Source organism: Haliotis rubra, unplaced genomic scaffold (genome assembly GCF_003918875.1).
Source record: "Haliotis rubra isolate DU_JTF1 unplaced genomic scaffold, ASM391887v1 Scf118, whole genome shotgun sequence".
In the NCBI taxonomy this organism is placed as follows: Eukaryota; Metazoa; Mollusca; class Gastropoda; order Lepetellida; family Haliotidae; genus Haliotis; species Haliotis rubra.
The window spans coordinates 872,848-893,438 of record NW_025765092.1 but is presented as its reverse complement, the minus strand read 5'-3'; the positions used below and the strand labels follow the sequence as shown (position 1 = coordinate 893,438).

The window sequence follows — 20,591 nt, the reverse complement described above, 5'->3', positions numbered from 1 at the left end:
CTCCCTGTTTACAATATCAGACTGTAATGTTCCGAAACGGTTACCTGTATTTGTGAGAAAGCTGTATGTGTGTCTACAAACTTGCCTCTGTTCTCTAACTGAATGTCAGTGACTATATCTTATCTCGGAAAAAGGCGGAAAATCAGGAGTTGTATGCCTTGCACCTTCGTGCACTCATACCCCACGGGCGTGGACAATCCGACCATTTACAAACCTCCGTGGAATATCTGAGTGCAGCGTAAAAACAAACAACCCTTCTTTTTCTAAATAAGGACAACCAGAGTCATTGATCAGTAGCTATTCTCGGGCTATATATTTTTAAATATCTTAGGTTTCCACCCATCCTCGATTACCCGGTATAAGTGACAATATAATACACTGGATAATCGAGAGTGGATCCACGCCGTAATCAGTTGAGAGGCTCACAGTGTCCGTTTGACAGTCAGTCGAATTAACCCGTGAAAGTGTAACATAAGAGTCCTACTGATCGACTGAGTTTGGTTTTACGCCGCTTTTAGCAATATTCCAGCAACATCACTCGGGGGACACCAGAAATGGGCTTCACACATTGTACCCATGTGGGGATTCGAATCCGGGTCTTCGGCGTGACGAGCCAACGCTTTAACCACTAGGCTACCCCACCGCCCCCATAAGAGTCCTAAGAAGCTGTGTAGTAATATGTATATATGTTGGCGTCACATATCATATATTTCAAAATATACTTTTCCGTACCTTTGGAAGTATTTATTGTGTGTCATAAGTAATAAAGTAGTGCGCTACTCGTAATAGTTCAGGAATTTATAGGACACCACCGGTTCCCCTTCCTAAAAACTATCCAGAAGCTACCGTATACCTATTCAATAATATCCATATACATACGATTATTTCATTTGTGAATGGCTTTAAATTCGCTTTTTATTCCATGTAAATGATTGTAAAAGTTTAGAGTGTTACAATATCGTTTACACAGTAGATTCTATATACTCGGACGGATATACTGTCCGAGGGGACATTTTACCTGGACACCGGTACAGGTACGCAGTTGACAATGTATTACTTCGCGCACAGGTGTAAAGAGACTCACCACACGAAATAAACAAATAAATAATGACAACTTACTGAGACCTACCATACGATCTTTGTTTGGATGGACTGCTATGTTGCGATAATAAACAAAGGGTTAATTAAATATCAGCGATGACAGACCTACGCGCACTATTTATTCAGGTGCGACAGCGGTGACACGGTTTGAATGCAAATGGCGGAAGTGTAGTGGTCTGTTGGAATACCACTCAATAATCATGCATTGGAACTTGAAAGTATTAGTTTTAGCGTTTCTTACAACTGCGCTTGCTGACAGACGTAAGTGTATTTGCTAATTATTCTATATTGACAACACAGGTAAACCCTATAATCGAGTAAGACAGAAAGGTACAGGTGTACACAAAGTCGTTATGACTCACATTTCCTCATTCACCCAACTATACTCCGAACTGTTGTAGTAGATGTAGATGAAGAACTTAGATGTAGATTAGCTAATAATAAGTAGAAATGCACGTATATAATTACATATATTCTTTGATTCTGTATCAAGATGTCTATTATTACCAAATTGTGTCCATATCCAAGAAGACAGTTAAGAAATTCAAATATTTTACAGTATCGTGAGATTATCATTATTATTAATGTCATATTGAATTCCATAACGATAATAGACATTGAAACCGAGTCACCAATATCAGTGCTTACAATGTAGATTAGGAGACTAAAGAGGAACCATGGGGGTATGGTCATGTTAAGTGGTACTATTAGTTTCACTACTAATGTTCAGTGGAGTAGGCTAGTGGTCAGAGCTCTCTCTTGTCATGGAGAAGTAGACCCAGGTTTAGAATCCCCAGGTACAATATGTGAAGCCTATTTCTGGTGTCTCTTGGGATGATATTGATAGAATATTGCTGAAAACAGAATTAAACCCTAAACAGCTGCTCATGTTCAGTTTTGTTTAGCAATGGCGTATATGACATTCGTTGGTTTCACATTAATTTTCGACTCGCTGTGCGCATGCGTAGAGCGTGTAAAAATATCCACTGGTCAACTTCCGGTTTGGTCGTATTAGCGATATTGTAAACACACTCTAAATAAATGCTGTATGAATATTATTTACGCGTGACAACTGTTCATAGTTGAGTACATACATCCATTTGCCTATGCTTTTCAATAATTGATGTCCTATTTTGGTGGCATTGCATCAGAGATGTGTGTTTTTACTTGTGAGAAGGGGATGTGCAGGAAGCGGTGGACAGGTGGTGGTGAAATGTGTTTATACAAGAGCTTGTTAACAAACGTTAAGCTATTTATTTAACTAATTCCGGTCCCTTCCATTCATAAATGAATTGACATCAGTTAAATTCGACATAAAACCATATATTTGTTTTGATTTTTGCTTTCTTTAGAGTGTGTTTACACTATCGGTAAAGCTTACGACCAAACCGGAAGTTGGCCAGTGGATATTTTTTACCTCTGCACATCGCGCACAGCCAGTCGAAAATTAATGTGAAACCAACGAATAGTACTACTTACCAGTTTACTGGACGATAAGTTGTTGAGTGGATAATTCATTGCAAGAACCTAAATAAACCTATTCTATATCATGCTATGGTAACAACAAAGTGATCATGGAGATTTGTTTAAGAGGAGCTAGGCAAAGACAGTTTACAGTAATCATGATAATAGCACAATTTAAAGGAAATCTTGTTATTAACTTATTGCTTGGTAACTCTTAGTAAGGGCTGTTTATCAGGAGCTGCTTCAGATATCAAGGGTCTTGGTCTCCATTTCACTTGGGGCAGTGGGGTAGTCCAGTGGTTAAAGTGTTTGTTCTTCACGCTGAAGGCCTGGGTTCGATTCCCCACATAGGTGCAATGTGTGAAGCCCATTTCTGGTGTCTCCGTGTAATATTGCTGGAGTATTGCTAAAAGCAGTGTAAAACCCAAATCACTCTCTCCATTTCACTTAGGATACATTTACCTGAGCAGGAAAGAGGATTCTGCTCTGAAGCCCAACCCTATTGTGGTTGTATTATGTAAAGATGGTAATAAAGTTCAAACAGTTTCTTGAAGAGTTTCCATGGTTACCATGTTCTCTGTTATCAGATTTCTCCTGTTTTTGTTTCAACTTTACAAAGCTTGCTATGAACACAGTGGGGTCCTGCTGAATGAGATTCAGAATCAGTTCATGTAATTTGTTATATTTATTAACACTGTCATCTTTATAGGGGGCCTTGTGGTTTACAGAGCTTGCGTTCACTGGCCATGTTGAACATGTAAAGGGTTTGTTTCCCTACATGGGCACATTGTGTGAACACAAAACCTATTCTTTGTGTCCCCTTTGTGTCCCTGACTGTAGTGTTACTGGAATATTGAAAACAAACTCAATCATTCAATCAATCTTTCCAATAGGGTGATGGGGTAGCCTAGTGGTTAAACGCTGAAGGCCGGGTTCGATTCCCCACATGGGCACAATGTGTTAAGCCCATTTCTGGTGTCCCCCACCATGATATTGCTGGAATATTGCTAAAAGCGGCATAAAATAAACTCAGTCAGTCAGTCAGTCCAAGGCATCACAATACTGCTTATACATATTGCACATATTCATTAATGGCCGTTAAGTTGATCCTTACAATTTTCTAATGCATGCTATTTCTAACACCCGAAGCTTACATGCATAATAACATTTTCTTCATGTGTGGTATATTTTGTTACTCATAAACAATCCATGTCCCCCTTGTTTCCAGATCTTGTTGCAGGGGACCGAGGTAGTATATTGTTTCATATGCGTTCTGAGTACCCATGGAGATATAATGTTAGGTCATTATTGATGATATGTCATGTTGGCTATTTGTCGCATCTTATGCTTTTAGGATATATACTGCCTCCGTGGTGTAGTGGTTAGAGCATCCTCCCGGAGAGCGGAAGGTCGTGGGTTCGATCCCCGACCACGTCATACCAAAAAAAGTTAAAATATGGTACTTGTTGGTCCTGCCTGAAGCTCGGCATTAATGGGTACAACGAGGACTGGTCGACTCGGAGTCAGTATAATGTGTCTGAGTGGGGTATTCATGCTTCGACCCGTGAAGGTCCGGTCATTAGAATAGCCCTTCATGTGGGCTATGCTTGTCACTATAAAAATTGGTCAGCTCGCTGACAGTCTGACACATGTCATCGGTTCCCATTACACATCGACCGCTCATGCTGTTGATCACTGGATTGTATGGTCCAAATCGATTATTCGCCAATTGCTGAGTCGCGGCGTAAAACTCAACTCACTCACTCACTCACTCACTATTCATGCTTCACTCACGTAAAACCCAGTTTCACCTCACCTTTTAGGAAATATACCAACTAGGGAGTTATGCTCATTTATTCAACAGTGAACATTGTCAATGGAAACATTGCTGTCACAATCTCCATGTAATGTTATCAGCATGATCAGTGATGAGGGCAGTGGGGTGGCCAAATGGTTAAAGCATTAGCTCATCACGCCGAAGACTTGGGTTCAATTCCCCACATGGGTACAATTTGTGAAGCCCATTTCTGATGTCCCCAGCTATGATATTGCTATAATATTGCTAACAGCAACGGAAAACTAAACTCACTCGCTCATCAGTGGCAATACTGAACACGATGAAACCATGAACAACCTGAGACTCCATACTCTACGGTTACCATGGTTACTGTGGTAGACTCCTTCAGGTGTGATGCTACTGATCCTGATGCAGACTGAAATGGAGAAAAACAGCTTCAGATGTGTCAGACTAAGCTAACGATTCTGTCCAACTGCAGTATTATAATCAAAATTCAGAAATATCTATCATGATTTGCATGGGTACTCAAAAATGTGTTTAGTATTTGATACCAGTTTCACTAAAAAGTGTTGTTGTTGGTTTGTTATTGTTTAGTTATTTGATTTGTTTTTATTTTCATTGTTTGAACCAGTTTTTGCCATTATTGCTGATCACATACGAACCCTCAGTTGTCTGATTATATCTCCATTCTAATATGATAAACATAACTCATTTGCTGCCACTTTTTCATAAAGTATATCACTGGATTGTTTATCCATCACTGGATTGTTTTAGTCAGATTTGATTCCCACATTACAGTAATAGCCCATTTCTGGTGTCCCCCGCCATATGGAATATTGCTGGTAAAAAAATTGTCAGTCAGTTTAGTCCAGACTTGATTATTTACCACATACATAGCTGGAATATTGCTGAAATTTTGAACAACCGACCAAACAATCATATAAGTAACACTACTTCCACCTCTGGAGGGGTGGTGGGGTAGCCTAGTGGTTAAGCTAATTGGTTAAAAGCTGTTCTCGTCCGCGAAGGCCGGGTTCGATTCCCCACATGAGTACAATTTGTGAAGCCCATTTCTGGTGTCCCCCGGCGTGATATTGCTGGAATATTGCTAAAAACGGCGTAAAACCATACTCAGTCAGTCCACCTCTCTGGAGAAGCGGTTGGGATAGCCTAGTGGTTAAAGCATTCGCTCGTCATGCTGAAGAGCTGGGTTCAATTCACCACATGAGTACAAGGTGTGAAGCCCATTTTTTATGTCCTTCGCCATATAGCTGGAATATTGCTAAAAGCAGCGTGAAACCACTCACTCACTCCACCGCTCTGGTCAGTTACCTCCCTTTGATTTTCTCCTTCATGAACATGATACTGGTAATTTGAACATGTTGAACACAGACAGTGATCTTCACAATCACAGATCAGAATCAGAGCGAAGACAAGGCCGTGGGAGTTGATTAGTCCATGACATTAAACCTAATATTGGTGACAGAATGGAGATATATGTGGGATAATGCTATAACAATGAGCTCATTGGTCATTCTTGTTTAGTATACCATTGTAACATTGGTAAGAAGACAACTTTTCATTGCCTGTATTACAGACGTTTGTTCATGTTTTTGTCAACAGCTGGACACTAAATGGATTGAGGTTCAGTTCTCTAGTAATGTGCACATTACATCAAAAGGGATGTTTAGCCCCAAAAATATTTCCAACCAAACACAGAAAGCTGTTTTAGCTCCTTGAAAGTTTGCAAGATTTAAGTCTGGAACTTTTGTAAAATAGGATAATTAACCTTATGATCTGATTTAGTTTGTGTAAATGAGTCATGCTTAATTCAAGGTTTCACTTCCTTAGTTAATACGTGTGTGAACGCTGTCATATTTTCATGATACTTTTATTCAAAATATTAAATGACACAAATGCTAAACAGTAAACCTGTAGACAAATCTATCGGTAGATAATAAACATGCTCAACGGGCGATGACACAGCTAGAATTTAATTATATTTTTTTTATGTTTTAGTTTTTGTTGACAAGGTTAATCTCCCTGTTACCTGTCCTTGGTTACACCTCATCCCTTCCACCATCATCTTTCCCACCCACCCGGACCCTACTCATCCCACGTACCCCCGTCTCCTTCCCCACCAGGCGGTGGGGTAGCCCTAGTGGTTAAAGCGTTGGCTCGTCCCGAAGACCCGGGTTCGAATCCCCACATGGGTACAATGTGTGAAGCCCATATCTGGTGTCCCCCACTGTGATGTTGCTGGAATATTGCTAAAAGTGGCGTAAAACCAAACTCAGTCAGTCAGTCCTTCCCCACCCCTATTGCTAGTTGCCAGGTTATGACTTTTCACGGAGCAGGAACTTTTAGCCACATAGTCTTAAATTTCTGCTGGGTAATTATAGTAATCTTAATATAAATTTTCTTTCTTCTTTATTTATAAACATATCTACACAATACAAGAAAAGTGCCAGTGCATAAAGAATGAGAGATGATTTCTCAAGAAAACAGAATCTAGTATACATATGTCATATATATAATTGCTGTGTACACACACTGTAATAACTTATTTCTTTTGACATGTATTCAGCTTCTGACACAGTCACTGGTTGTTGTGTTTTGGGCTGGAATCTTTTTCTGTTGTTTAAAGTCAACTTTGAGTATGGTCATGTGATTAATCATTGTATTGTTGCCTCATTGTGAACTAGGGGCAGTGGGGTAGCCCAGTGGTTAAAGCATTCACTCATCACGTTGAGGACCCAGGTTCAATTCCCCATATGGGTACAAGTTTACAATGTGTGAAGCCCATTTCTGGTGTCCCCCTCTGTGATATTGCTGGAATATTGCTAAAAGCGACATAAGACTAAACTCACTCACTCAAATGTGTCTTGAATTCACTGTGCGGAGTTGTGTCCCTTATCCATGCCAGGATCTCCTGGTTGAGATCAAGATGTTGATCCTGGGTTTGTCTGCTGGTCTCCAGTGTGCATGGGTAGAGGAAAACGGGGAACTTCTACTTCAACTCAAATTGTTCACATGTCAGCTTCATTCAGAATTTAGGGATGGATGTTTTCAGCTGTTGCTTAGTGTCTCACAGAATCTTGACTGAACATGTTGCAATGCTCTGCTAAAGGGTGGTACAGGTAGTGGTTGTGTCGTTTTCTGTTACAAATATAGTTTTAGTTTCAGGTGAGTATAAACCATGTCGTTCACCTTTACATTTGTCCCCAAGATGCTGCACCTATCCATCTCAATGATCAACCCTCTAGGGATGTAGACCCGTGAACATCCGGGATAGAACTGATCTTCAGTAACCCATACTTCTCATAGGAGGCAACTAACAGGATCGGGTGGTCAGGCTTGCTGTCTTGGTTGACACATGTCATCGTACTCCCAACTGCATAGATCGATGCTCATGCTGTTGATCACTGGATTGTCTGGTCCAGACTCGATTATTTACAGACAGCTGCCATAAAGCTGGAATATTGTTGAGTGCAGCCTAAAACTAAACTCACTCACTCTAGGGATGTAAAACCTCTCAGCCCACTCATTGAAGCTTGTGTTTGTTCTTGTTTCAGCCACCAGGTGGTGTGTTGTGAGCGACGATGAAGAGGCGAAATGCCTGGAGCTGCAGAAAGTGTTAGAAACTTTCAGATACGACGCCAGTGTTGTGGGGCGTGAAGTCATACCTTCTACATTCACATGTGTCCGAAGTGTGGACGTGTAAGTACAGAGGCCCAGATAAGCTGCGTATCCGGGTAAAATACGCATAGATAATTTCCATTTGCGCATTGAAAAATACTTGTTTGCATACCAATTACGCATTTAAAATGTTAGATACGAAAAAAGTTTAAAACAAATGCGAACGGAATATATTTATAAAAATCGCTTCCGTAATGAAAAAGACATCGATTGCTATCAAGTTGTACTGTTAGTATAGGACAAGTGTTGTACTGTCAGTATAGGATGAGTGATTTTTATGAAATCATTTCCATTATATTTAAGTTGGTTTTGAGTAGGTATGACATAAGGCAGAACATACCTGCTTAGTAAACTTACTCAATGACATAATACTTAGGTGAGTAAAATGACTGAAATACTCACATATTTGAAAGCAGTGGGTAACGGAAAATGAAATACCCACTCAACATTCATAATACCCACTCCCCAAAAATACAGTGGGTACAGTACCCACATGAGCTAAATCTTATCTGGAGCTCTGTAAGTAGCATTCAACATCCACCTCAGGGTGTCCTGCCTGATCACAACAGTGGGGTAGCCCAGTGGTTATTACCCACGGAGACCGGTAGGGTAGCCCAGTGGTTAAATCGTTCACTCGTCCCGCCAAAGACCCAGACTCGATTCCCCACACGGGCACAATGTTTGGAGCCCATTTCTGGTGTCCTCAACCGTGATATTGCTGGAATATTGCTAAATGCAGCATAAAACCATACTCACTCACTCTTCTCTTGGTTACAGTTTCCAATCATGTTTTTTCCTTTTGTTTAACTGAAGATTTTACAAGATGATTTATTTACAACTGAACATTTGTTTTACCATGTTTACAGGTTTGAATGCATGAAGAAGATAGAAAATGACCAAGCTGACCTGATGACCTTGGATTCAGGTCAAGGTTACTACTCTGGCAGATATCACAACATGATGCCAATACTGGCAGAAAACTATGAAGATGGTGAGTTTCTGGTTATTGAAAGTTTCAGTTAGATTATTTTTAAGATATTGTCAGGATAATGATGATAAAGAATAAACAGAAATTCCTAAAACTTTGAATAATTCTTCTTGGTGTCTTGCTATGTTTTGTATTTGTTTTTATATAATTGTGCCAGGGCAAGGGTTCCTAATGGTTAAAGCGTTGCCCTCGAACCACGCCGAACCTGGGTTCTAATCCCCATGGTAGCACAATGTGTGAAGCCACCAAGACCTGGAGTCGAATCCCCACATGGGCACAATGTGTGAAGCCCATTTCTGGTGTCCCCCCCCCTTGATGTTGCTGGAATATTGCTGAAAGCGGCGTAAAACCAAACTCAGTCAGTCAGTTTTATATAGTTTCATTCTGACAAGATAGAGTTTAATGAAAACAAATTTAGTGCTCTGTTCCTGAGCAGACCTCCAGATATAACCCGTGAAGATCGGGTAAGAACTGTTCTTCAGGAACACATGCTTGTCGTAAGATGCAACTAACTGGATCGGATGGTCAGGCTTGCTGACTTGGTTGACACATATCATCGTAACCCAATTGTGTAGGTCGATGCTCATGCTGTTGATCACTGGATTGTCTTTACAGACCACCACCATATAGCTGGAATATTGCTGAGTGCGGACTTAAACAACCAACCAACCAAATATGTAGAAATTGAGAATATTTTTTCTTGATGGAACATACTATACAGACAGATCCTGAGTCAAGCTGACTGTGGATATAACTGAAATACTGCTGAGGACCGTTTAGCTAGAGTCAGTCACCCATGTATTGTTGTGTGTTACAGTTGTGAAGGACAAACCGAACTACTACGCTGTGGCAGTGTTTCGGCAGGATAGGCCTGTTGACCTGAATGCTTTGCGCAAGAAAAATATCTGCTTTCCAGGTAATCACAAAATAATTTGATCTGTAGATGTAAACCAGTATACAATTTGTTTTTGACTTTCTTGTTGTCTTGGGGTGATGGGGTAGCCTTGTGGTTAAAGCGTTCACTCGTCACGCCGAAGACCCGGGTTCGATTCCCGACATGGGTACACTGTCTAAAGCCCATTTCTGGTGTCATCATTGCATCATCTCTTTTGAATAGTGAAAAACTGATATTACGTTTGATCCTAATTCTGTTAAAGGTATTGGAACGAGTGCCGGCTATTTGTATCCCATCGCTGAGCTGTTGGACAGGAACCTGATCCCCGTAGAAGAGTGTAATGCTGTTGTGAAATCCGTTAACCAGCTTCTTCAACAGAATGTGTTTGCCTGGAGCTCTCACTTCATTCTACAACCCTTTCGGTGAGTTTTCTTGCATTGCAGTGGTAGCAGGGGGTACAATTTGACTGTTTTAAGAATTTGGCAGTATATTCTAAGAACATCCAACAGATAACTGTCAAATGTCTGTGTTGTGTAACTGTGTTTATGCAAAGTGTGCACAGTAGTTGTTTTGTTTATAACTCCATATATGCAAAACATGCTGAAGTCAATTCATTTAGATTAAGGGGTGGTGGGGTAGCCCAGTGGAAAAGGCATTCGCACGTCACACCAAAAACGGGTTTCGATTCCCCATGGGTACAATGGGTGAAGCCCATTTCTGGTGTCCCCAGCAGAGATATTGCTGGAATATTGTCAAAAGCTGCATAAAACCCAACTCACTCACTCACTAAAAATTTAAAATGAGGAAACGAACACAGTATCACAGATTGCTCTTAGATGACAGTATGAAATTATTGACATTGTTCAATTTAGTAATTCAAGACAAACTTTGCCCAGTCTATTTTCAACCAGTCAGGAAACAGTATTAGTGGGCATTTTTATGAAAAACAGGCTTTGTTTAGCCAATCAGATGCCACTGAATCCCATGCTTCTCTGTCTCCGTTTGATTTGTTACCTAAGACCATCTCATTGTTGGAATTAACAGCGTTTGATTCTAGCATGGCTGTTAACTCATTCATAACTACTTGCCTGTTTCCATGACCTACAAGAAGAGTCGTACCTGTATAGTACGCCATTATTGCCAAGAATCTTGGCAAACCAATCAAATCACGAGTAATGCGAAATGAGGTCAAATAGTTTCTTTGCGATTATCGACTTTTATTATTATTTTCGTGATTATAAAATTATCTTACTGATATTTGTTAATGACATAAGAGACATACTTTTAAGTGACTTTCTTGTTGTGTTATAAATTTCTAGGAGTAGCCATGTTTGGAAATTCAGAGTTATCTTTCCTTTGAAATAGGCCTAGACTATTTTCATCTCCGTGCCTGTTTGCACATGGCCACCACAGGGGTACGAGACGCCATCCGGCTTGCCGGAATGACATGAGCAGTTATGAATGGCTGTTAAGTCTGTAGTAACTATGTAATAACTATGCAGTAACTAAGTCATAAAGTATGTAAATAAGTAATAACTATGTATTTACTATGTAGTGAGTATAATATAGGTAGTAACTAGTGGCTGTAGTAACTATGTAGCAACTCTCGCTGTCTCCAGGCAACAACCCCACGTCTGTGTGTGAGTCCTGCAATGGCGCAGGAGAGGAGAGATGCACCACCAGTGATCCTTCAGCTGGGTTTGATGGAGCCTACAACTGTATGGCCAGCGGACGAGGTGACCTCACCTTCCTCCGCCACGACACTGTCGAGATGATGACATCACTGGAGGGATCTCAGTTCACCCCTGATGTAAGTGTCTCGCAGCATGACCTGTCTTGTGGGGCCAGGGATGCTTGGGTCTAGTGAATGTATATGCTTGGGTCTCACATGCCCAGTAGTTTCTATGCACCCTATTATTATCTTTCGGATTAAACACTGGGGGTAGAAAGAAATTTGTGCCCATGCATTCAATTGAGAGAAAAAAAGTGGTATGTCACAAGTTTTACCTACCTGTGAAGATCCGGGTTAGAATTGTTCTTCAGCAACCCATGCTTGTCGAAAGAGGCAACTAATAGGATCGGGTGGTCAGACTCACTGACTTGGTTGACACATATCGTCATAATCCAAATGTGTAGATTGATGCTCATGATATCAGTCACTGGATTGTCTGGTCCAGACTCTATTATTTTCAGAACACTGCCATATAGCTGGAATATTGCTGAGTGCTGCTTTAAACAACAAACACAAGTGATCCATTTTTAGCAGCAAATGTTTCCCAGAATGCATCTGTTTATTGCTATGTTACAGACCTTCCGTCTGCTGTGTCCTGATAATACCAAGCGCCCAGTGACTGACTTTGCAGAATGTAACTGGGGAGTTATTCCTTCCCACATCATAATGACGTCTGCTGTGCGGGAGCAGGAGGTGGTCAACAGCTTCAAGAGATTCATCCTTCAGGCTGTGGACTGGTTCAAAGTGGGCGGGACATATTACGACAAATTCCAGATCTTTGAATCTAAGAAGAGTTACGATGCCAAAGACGGACTTTACTTAAGAAAGAACCTGATGTTTTCGGACACCACCAAGAGGATAGAGGACATTGATGCCAGTTACTATGAGTGGGTTGGTAAGTATGTTTGAGGACCACAGACTGAGGAATGATTTCAGTGTAATCCAGAATCTGGATCATTCAGAGTCATCCGGACCTGTGAAAGTCCAGGTTAGAATATTGATCGTCAGTAACCCATGCTTGTTGTAAGAGGCGACTAACGGGATCAGGTGGTCAGGCTCACTGACTTGGTGGACACATGTCATCAGTTCCCAATTCCCTAGATTGATGCTCATGCTGTTGATCACTGGATTGTCTGGTCCAGACTCGATTATTTACAGACCGCCACCATATAGCTGGAATATTGCTAAGTGTGGCGTAAAACTAAACGTCGCTCACTCACTCGGAGTGATTCGTCACATGGCAGGCCTGGGTTCAGTTTTACAGATCTGCAGCATTGCTCTGACTCAGTTACCATGGTTACATATTGTATGCCTTTGCTATGCTTCAGTTTGGATAGTTGATCTGAGAGGAAATTTTCAATTCTGCAGGCCCTGAATTTAACGATGTGTTGAACAAGATGCAGCGCTGCCCACTTGACATAGCACGCTGGTGCGTCATTTCAATCGCTGAGAAGATCAAGTGTGAGTCTATGATCATGGCATTCAAGGCCAAAGACCTGAAACCTGAGATCGACTGTCTACTGGGCACCAACACAACTCAGTGCATGGATATGATCGCCAAGGGAGACGCTGACCTCATGAATCTAGATGCTGGAGACATCTACATTGCTGGCAGGTTAGTTGTTGCGCGGAAGCTGGCAACAAAATACAAATTCTTTCATACCTTTACAACTTACAAGAGGCTGCTGACCTGGGATAATGTTGAGTAGCCATTTTATAACGATGACTGTTGGGTAGCCTAGTGGTTAAAGCGTTTGCTTGTCATGCAGAAGGCCCAAGTTGATTCGTTGGTACAATGTGTTAAGCCCATTTCTGGTCTCCTTCGCTGTGAAATTTGCTGAAATATTGCTAAAAGTGGCGTAAAACCATACACACTCCCTCAAACGACCGATTGATACTCTATTTTTTAACCATTTTTGCCAAGACTTCGATCCTGACTTGCCATCTGTATATTGATATTTGGTTTGACTTGTCTCCCCTCAGACGTTTTAACCTGATCCCCATTGCGGCAGAGGACTATGGCGATATGTCCATGAGTTTCAAGGTGGTTGCTGCAGCAAGGAAAACGGACAAGATCACAACGCTCTTCAATATGAAAGGTGGGAATATTTTATGAGAGCTTCTCTCAATGTGTGGTGCAAAATTGTTGAACACTGTATGTCTGTGGTAACTGCACTTGACAAGAGTGTTGTATATATTGATTAACATATGTACACACATATTGTGAAAAGGGTGCTTTCTGTCACCCACAACACATTTTATGGAGTATATTAAAATGGAAATGCCAGTATATCCATGCAAGATGTTATTGATACTGGAGCTGATCGTGAAAAACATACATTATTACTTTACCAACCTTAGACCCGAGATAGTTTTAGTGGTTAACTGGTGCCTTTTGATAGTTTGGGATTTTCCAAGTTTCCATGGCAGCAGTTTTGACTTGGACTGAAAATGGGAGTAGTTCCCAATTACAGAGGTCTTCAAACCTTCACAATCTTTTGTCACCCAAACTTGCCACATAGTAATGTAAACTTATGAACTGGTGTCTTGATAATTGATGATGAAAAAGAACTTTAAACGAAGATGAGTATCATCTATTTCCTAGAAGCATTTAAACGAGGGATATTGATGACTTTTGTCATTTTTCATGGATATTCTTAGTACATTGCCAGTTTCATTACATCACACATTCAATGATTTTGTGGCCATTTTTTTCTTCTCCTTTTCATTGGCTTTTCTTGGTCAGTTTCACTGTCTCTATAGTTGTTTACATTTTTACATTTTATATATTATATAATTAGTGGTGTTTTTCAATATGACTGTATATTAACTTGTAGGCAAGCGAGCATGTCAACCTGGCATAGGGCGTGGTGATGGATGGATCATTCCCCTCAACATCTACATCGAGACAGAGCAGTTCATTCCAAGTGACTGTACCATGTTTGAGAATATTGGTACGTGAAGGATAATCTACCATAAAATAGGACATATTAGGGTCCGTCACACCAATCACATTAGTGCACAATCTAGGGCTCCAGATAACTTTTGGGTGTGTGAGTGTACTTTCACATCATATTGCAAGTGGAGGTGTACTGAGAATTTTGAAGGAGTACTGACATGTTTTTGTGTGAGCGAGTTGATGTGGTTTGTCTGGACGATTCATCGATCACTATTTCCAACCATGTATTTGTATTTGAAGACGCGTGAGAAACAACTGAGCGACTGTGTGATGCGCGAAATGTCAGGTCCGACTGGATATAAATAGGAACAGTGTAGTTTTTAGCCACTCGAAAAATATTGACGCATATCGTTGCATGGCAACGCAAGGGATTCCTTATGTCGGGGTTTCCTTATGTGTCAAATCGTGTTTCGCAAAGAAACTCTTGACAAGTATTTATCCGAAATAATTTTTTTCCATTTGCACGATACGCACGGAAATTTTATGTTAGACGTACAAGGTATTTATGTGTGTACACGATACGCTTGAAATCTTTTATTGTGTCGTACTTAATTGATTTTGAGGCGTACATTATGCCTGTACGCCCCTTATCTGTAGCCCTGACAATCTATGAAAATATCATATCTTTCAAGAAAGTTGACGAAAGTTGTAAATTTTGTTGTGTTTTGTGGAGGTTTTTTTTTCAGCCTCACCATTGCAAGGTACCATGATATAGGCTAGATATCGCTGACAGCAGTACCAAACATTGACTATCCAATGATATTTCAGGCCAGCTGTTTGTGCGGAGCTGCATCCCAGGGGCCCTGGACAAGGAGTACAACCCCAAACAAACTCCCATCAGCCTGTGCGAGGGATGTGCCGGAGGGGGCTACAGGAAATGTCAGCGGAACAGTGAGGAGCAGTATTACGGAGCCAGCGGTGCCTTCAGATGTCTTGTTGAACGTGAGCTCAATTTTCCTCTTCTTCATACTGTAACAAAATTTGGTGGGGGTTCTATATTAGCACAGGTCCCTCGCAACCTATGCTAGTTGCAAAAGGTGGACCCAGGAGATTTCCAGGTTAAAGTAGGTCCCTACAGGGGTGGAAATAACTTTAAAATTGCTAGTGTAGTCTGGAACAGTGGCACATGTAAAATCACTTGCCATGATAATTTTTCCACTATAAACAACATAATTAACATTGGAAAGTCAACTGGACAACGGTACAGTGTGATAAAGATATTTGCTTGCCCGACAGAAAAAAAACACTGGACTCGGACGTCGGGAATGGGTTATTTCCACCCCTGACCTAGCAACCCATAGTGGTTGCAAGAGGTGGACCCAGGAGATTTCCAGGTTTAAATAGGTCCCTAGCAACCCGTAGTGGTTCTAAGAGGTGGACCCAGGAGATGTCCAGGTTAGAATAGGTCCCTAGCAACCCATAGTGGTTCTAAGAGGTGGACCCAAGAGATGTCCAGGTTAGAATAGGTCCCTAGCAACCCATAGTGGTTGCAAGAGGTGGACCCAGGAGATGTCCAGGTTAGAATAGGTCCCTAGCAACCCATAGTGGTTGTAAGAGGTGGACCCAGGAGATGTCCAGGTTAGAATAGGTCCCTAGCAACCCGATAGTGGTTCTAAGAGGTGGACCCAGGAGATGTCCAGGTTAGAATAGGTCCCTAGCAACCCATAGTGGTTGCAAGAGGTGGACCCAGGAGATTTCCAGGTTAAAATAGGTCCCTAGCAACCCATAGTGGTTCTAAGAGGTGGACCCAGGAGATGTCCAGGTTAGAATAGGTCCCTAGCAACCCATAGTGGTTGCAAGAGGTGGACCCAGGAGATGTCCAGGTTAGAATAGGTCCCTAGCAACCCATAGTGGTTGCAAGAGGCAAGCCTGTGAAGATTTCAGTTTAGAATTCGTCCCTAGCAACCCATAGTGGTTGCAAGAGGTATCAAGTATATCACACTTGTCAAGCAGACTCCAGTCTGTCTTCCAGATATTAGTGATATTGATTAAATTGAATAGAAGTTTGTAAGTGATTTGGCAAGTCGAGATTGCCTGGGCTCAATTTGAATTTGTTGTGTTGATAAATATTTTATTTCTATATTTAGGTAAGACAACTTAATTACTGGGACTAATTGTCTAAGAGAACTTGTGTAGATATATTTGTCAGAGAACACTTGAATCAGATGTGATTCGATAGTGAAATGATCCTCATCACGAAAACTTGTCTGGACTTCTAGGATCCCATATAATTTTTGCAGTGAACAGTAACTGTTATTGTTTTCAAACCTTTCAGTATACGTCCACCAAATATCTTTCTGCTTTCTCCAGGTGGTGGTGATGTGTCGTTTGTACGACACTTGACCGTGCGAGACAACACCGATGGACGTAACCATGCCAAGTGGGCAAGGAACCGTCGGTCGGATGACTATGAACTGTTGTGTAAAGATGGAAGACGAGTCAACATAGACAAGTTCAGCGAGTGCCATCTTGGGGTTGTCCCAGCCAATGCTATTGTCACTTCCAGTAAGTGTGTTGTCAGGAAGGATTAGCTAGCAGTTAAAAAGACTCAACTTGTATGTGCAAACGCAGTCTGTCTCACAGTCTCTGAACCACATTATTTTCCCTTCAGCCCAGCCCTTTGTGCAATGTTTAAGCTCTAAATGAAGCAAGTCTAGACTTCCTCAGGTTCAGGTTGAATGTCCTATCTCACTGAGGGTCCATTTCAATTTAAAAGGAACTGTTTGTTTTTATCAAAATTATATTTATACTAAGCCTTCATGGGATAACTGTAGCCATATCAAATACTGAGAGGTCTTGATATAACAGATTATCTGAAGTCATGTGAAGCAAGTTTATGTTGTTTAAGTCTTAAGTAGTCAATCTAATCTTGTCATTACTACGATTATTCATGACATCAGGGAATTTATTTGAAAAACTGGTTTGTTGCTTCATAATGATAACTAACATGTTTATTTGACTTTACAGAATTCAAGAGTGCACAAGAGCGTGAGATTTTCTGGAATTTGGTCAACTACGGACAACAGTTCTTCTCTTCGGACATGTAAGTTAATGTTTAATGAGTTCATTTGATATCTTGTCATTGTTCCTCACTGGTGTGAGATGCTGCTCGTGATATCAACCACTGATTTGTGTGGCCAGAATAATTTACATGCCACCATGAATGTGCTGTGAAAGTGCTGTCTGTGGCTTAAAACCTTCACATGGTTCATATATGGCATAGTGTTTCTGAAGGAACAGAAACAGACGGCCCTCTTGAAGATTTGGGTAAGAATTGGTCTTCAGGAACCCATTCTTGTCATAAGAGAAGATTCATGGGTGGTCAGACTCGCTGACTTGGTTGACACATGTCATCGTATCCCAACTGCATAGATTGATGCTCTTGATGTTGATCACTGGATTGTCTGGTCCAGACTTGATTATTTAAAGACTGCCGCCATATTGCTGAGTGCAGCGTGAAACAACCAACAAATGCATAGGTTACTCATTATATCAGTCACTGGTTTGGCTTGTCCTGACTTGATAATTACACATACCATTCTATAGCTGATGGGGGGGTGGGTAGCCCAGTGGTTAAAGTGTTCTCTCGTCACACTGAAGGCCTAGGTCGATTCCCCAAATGGGTACATTGTGTGAAGCCCATTTCTGGTATCCTCTGCCATGATATTGCTGGAACATTGCTAAAAGCTGCATAAAAAAACCTCACTCACTTTAAGGCTGAGTGTGGCATTATACAACATACATATCTTAAGGTCAAATAAGGTTTGATTTGACCTGCTCTGTTGTTTATTTCCAGTGATGGCGACTTCCACATGTTTGACTCTGGGACATGGTACTCGGACTTGATGTTTACGGATGCGGCTGTGCGTCTCATGAGGATCCCCGACAACAGACAGAACTATCTCGACTGGCTGGGAGAAGACTTTGTTGCCCAGATAGAAAACCTTCAAAAATATACATGTGTGAACCCCTCGCGAGCCTTCTCAGTTTCCCCCAGCTTCCTGTTTGTTGCAGCATTAGTTGCTGTTGTACAGTTTTTCAAGTTATAGTGTCACTAGAATAACTTTGGACCTTTTGGAATCTAATACCAATCTCCAAAACAACGTAAATCTCTGTTTACACTTACTAGTAGTTAGAACAGAATGAATGTAAATGTTATTAAAAGGTACTGAAGTCATCAAATCAAAATTAATCTTTTTCATAAATTGGAGATGTGGTCAGTTTTGTTCATATTTTTATGAACATATTCAGTTTTTACTTTTTAACAATTTCATAATACTGCTACAACATTCATCAGTGGTTTTTGAAGAGATTGATGAAATACAATATACATGTATGCAAGAATTCCATGTTATATTGTAATTAATGAATTCAATTTATTGCTCAAGAAGAATGGCATGATAAGCACTAAATAAACTCCATGTGGTTTAAAATCTGTTAGATGTGTGGAGTGCTAAATATTATTATTTTTCATTAAATGCAAGTTTCTTGTAAATTGGTAACTGGTCCTGACAGATCTGAACACAAAAAAACTGGTAATACAGGGCTCGATTTAAGAGATGTTAACCCACTTCTCCAGGTGCAACCTAAGATAAAAACCTAGTTGCACCAGTCAAATTCCAGTTGCACAGTTTTTATTGCAATATGTAATATCAGAAATATGCTATTGAATTATTTAGATGTTTTATTCAGAAGTTTACCCACTCAAAAATTGACTTGCACCTGGTGCAAGTTAGACTCATAACTAGGTTGCACTGTGTTATATTGGGTTGCACCAGTGCAAGTAACAAAGCACTGAATCGAGCCCTGAAATGGTTATTTGCTAACAGTCGTGAAAGTCTTGCCCAGGGTTAATATTCAACATTTCTCATTCCAGAACTGTAAATATCATATTTTATACCCAGATATCATGTGTACATAGTGTGTTCATACCATAACCACAAATCATATTGTTAATGTGTCAGAAATTAATGGAAGTAAATGCATTAAATGTTTATGTGTGGCTTACCTGATAGGTTCCAGTCATTAAATATAACTGGAAGAATTTTTCAGTAAGGTGCTAGTTTGCTATTTCTGATGTATTTTTTTAGGCAGACTTATCTCAGACCGAATCCCAATTTGGATAGAAAAATATCTAAAACATGTAACACTAATTTCTAATTAATACAGTATTCTATGTTATTAAGGTTCTTGCTAGTAATGATATATCATTAGGTGCTTTTAGAGTCAGTCTTAGGACTATTCTCAGAATGTTATGTAATAGCTGCAACAACTAATCTTTTTGTTAATTACAAGTGATATAAAAAAAGTTGATTTCACATACTTAACTTTTTAATTGTAATGCATTTTGAAAATGCATTCCTTTTAGGTCGAAACAGGTTTTCTGACTTGTTTTATACAGGATTGTTTTTAACATTGTACATAACTACAGTTTGTAATTATCGTTATATTTTGTACATTATGAAAATCTCATAAGAAATACTTTTGTAAAATAAAGTGATTTTTATATCTGTTGGAGTTGTGCAGGTATTTGTAGTTCTATTAGTTTATTCTGTTTTCCATCTACTCAAGATTTATTATCAACTTCTATTTAATTCAACATATCCGCTGTCCACTTATTGCTCGGCGCGGCTCCCAAATATGCTGTTCAGAGTTGCATCCCTTGGGCATGGCAGGAAACTGTGAAACTGACCCAGGATGTGTCCAGAAGGTTCAACAGTTTTAGAATAATTGACAGCAGATAGACTACAAAACATTAACCAAGAACCCTTTCATAGATTGGTTTATACACCTTGTGTATTTTAGCTGAAGAATTTTCTAAAAAATCCATTTCTTCACTGATTTCGTTCAGATTTTACATATAAGTTACTCATAACATATAAACAATATATGGTTGCAAAAATGTAGATTTGTATTTTTTAAAATTATTGTCCAAACAGTGATTCGAACCCCTGT

At 40.3% G+C, this 20,591-nt stretch overlaps 1 protein-coding gene across 1 annotated transcript; it reads left to right on the top strand.

Annotated features, from left to right (window-relative positions):
* The first annotated feature begins 1,227 nt into the window (after nucleotides 1-1,227).
* On the top strand, nucleotides 1,228-19,107 carry LOC124259092 (melanotransferrin-like). The gene is given in 16 exon segments (XM_046693185.1): nucleotides 1,228-1,362; nucleotides 3,794-3,814; nucleotides 7,939-8,083; nucleotides 8,929-9,053; nucleotides 9,868-9,966; nucleotides 10,208-10,305; nucleotides 10,307-10,367; nucleotides 11,565-11,755; nucleotides 12,254-12,572; nucleotides 13,046-13,292; nucleotides 13,661-13,776; nucleotides 14,515-14,631; nucleotides 15,405-15,578; nucleotides 16,947-17,141; nucleotides 17,604-17,679; nucleotides 18,433-19,107. Coding segments are annotated over 16 exon segments (2,298 nt in total). The 5' UTR covers nucleotides 1,228-1,301; the 3' UTR covers nucleotides 18,686-19,107.
* Nucleotides 19,108-20,591: the final 1,484 nt, after the last annotated feature.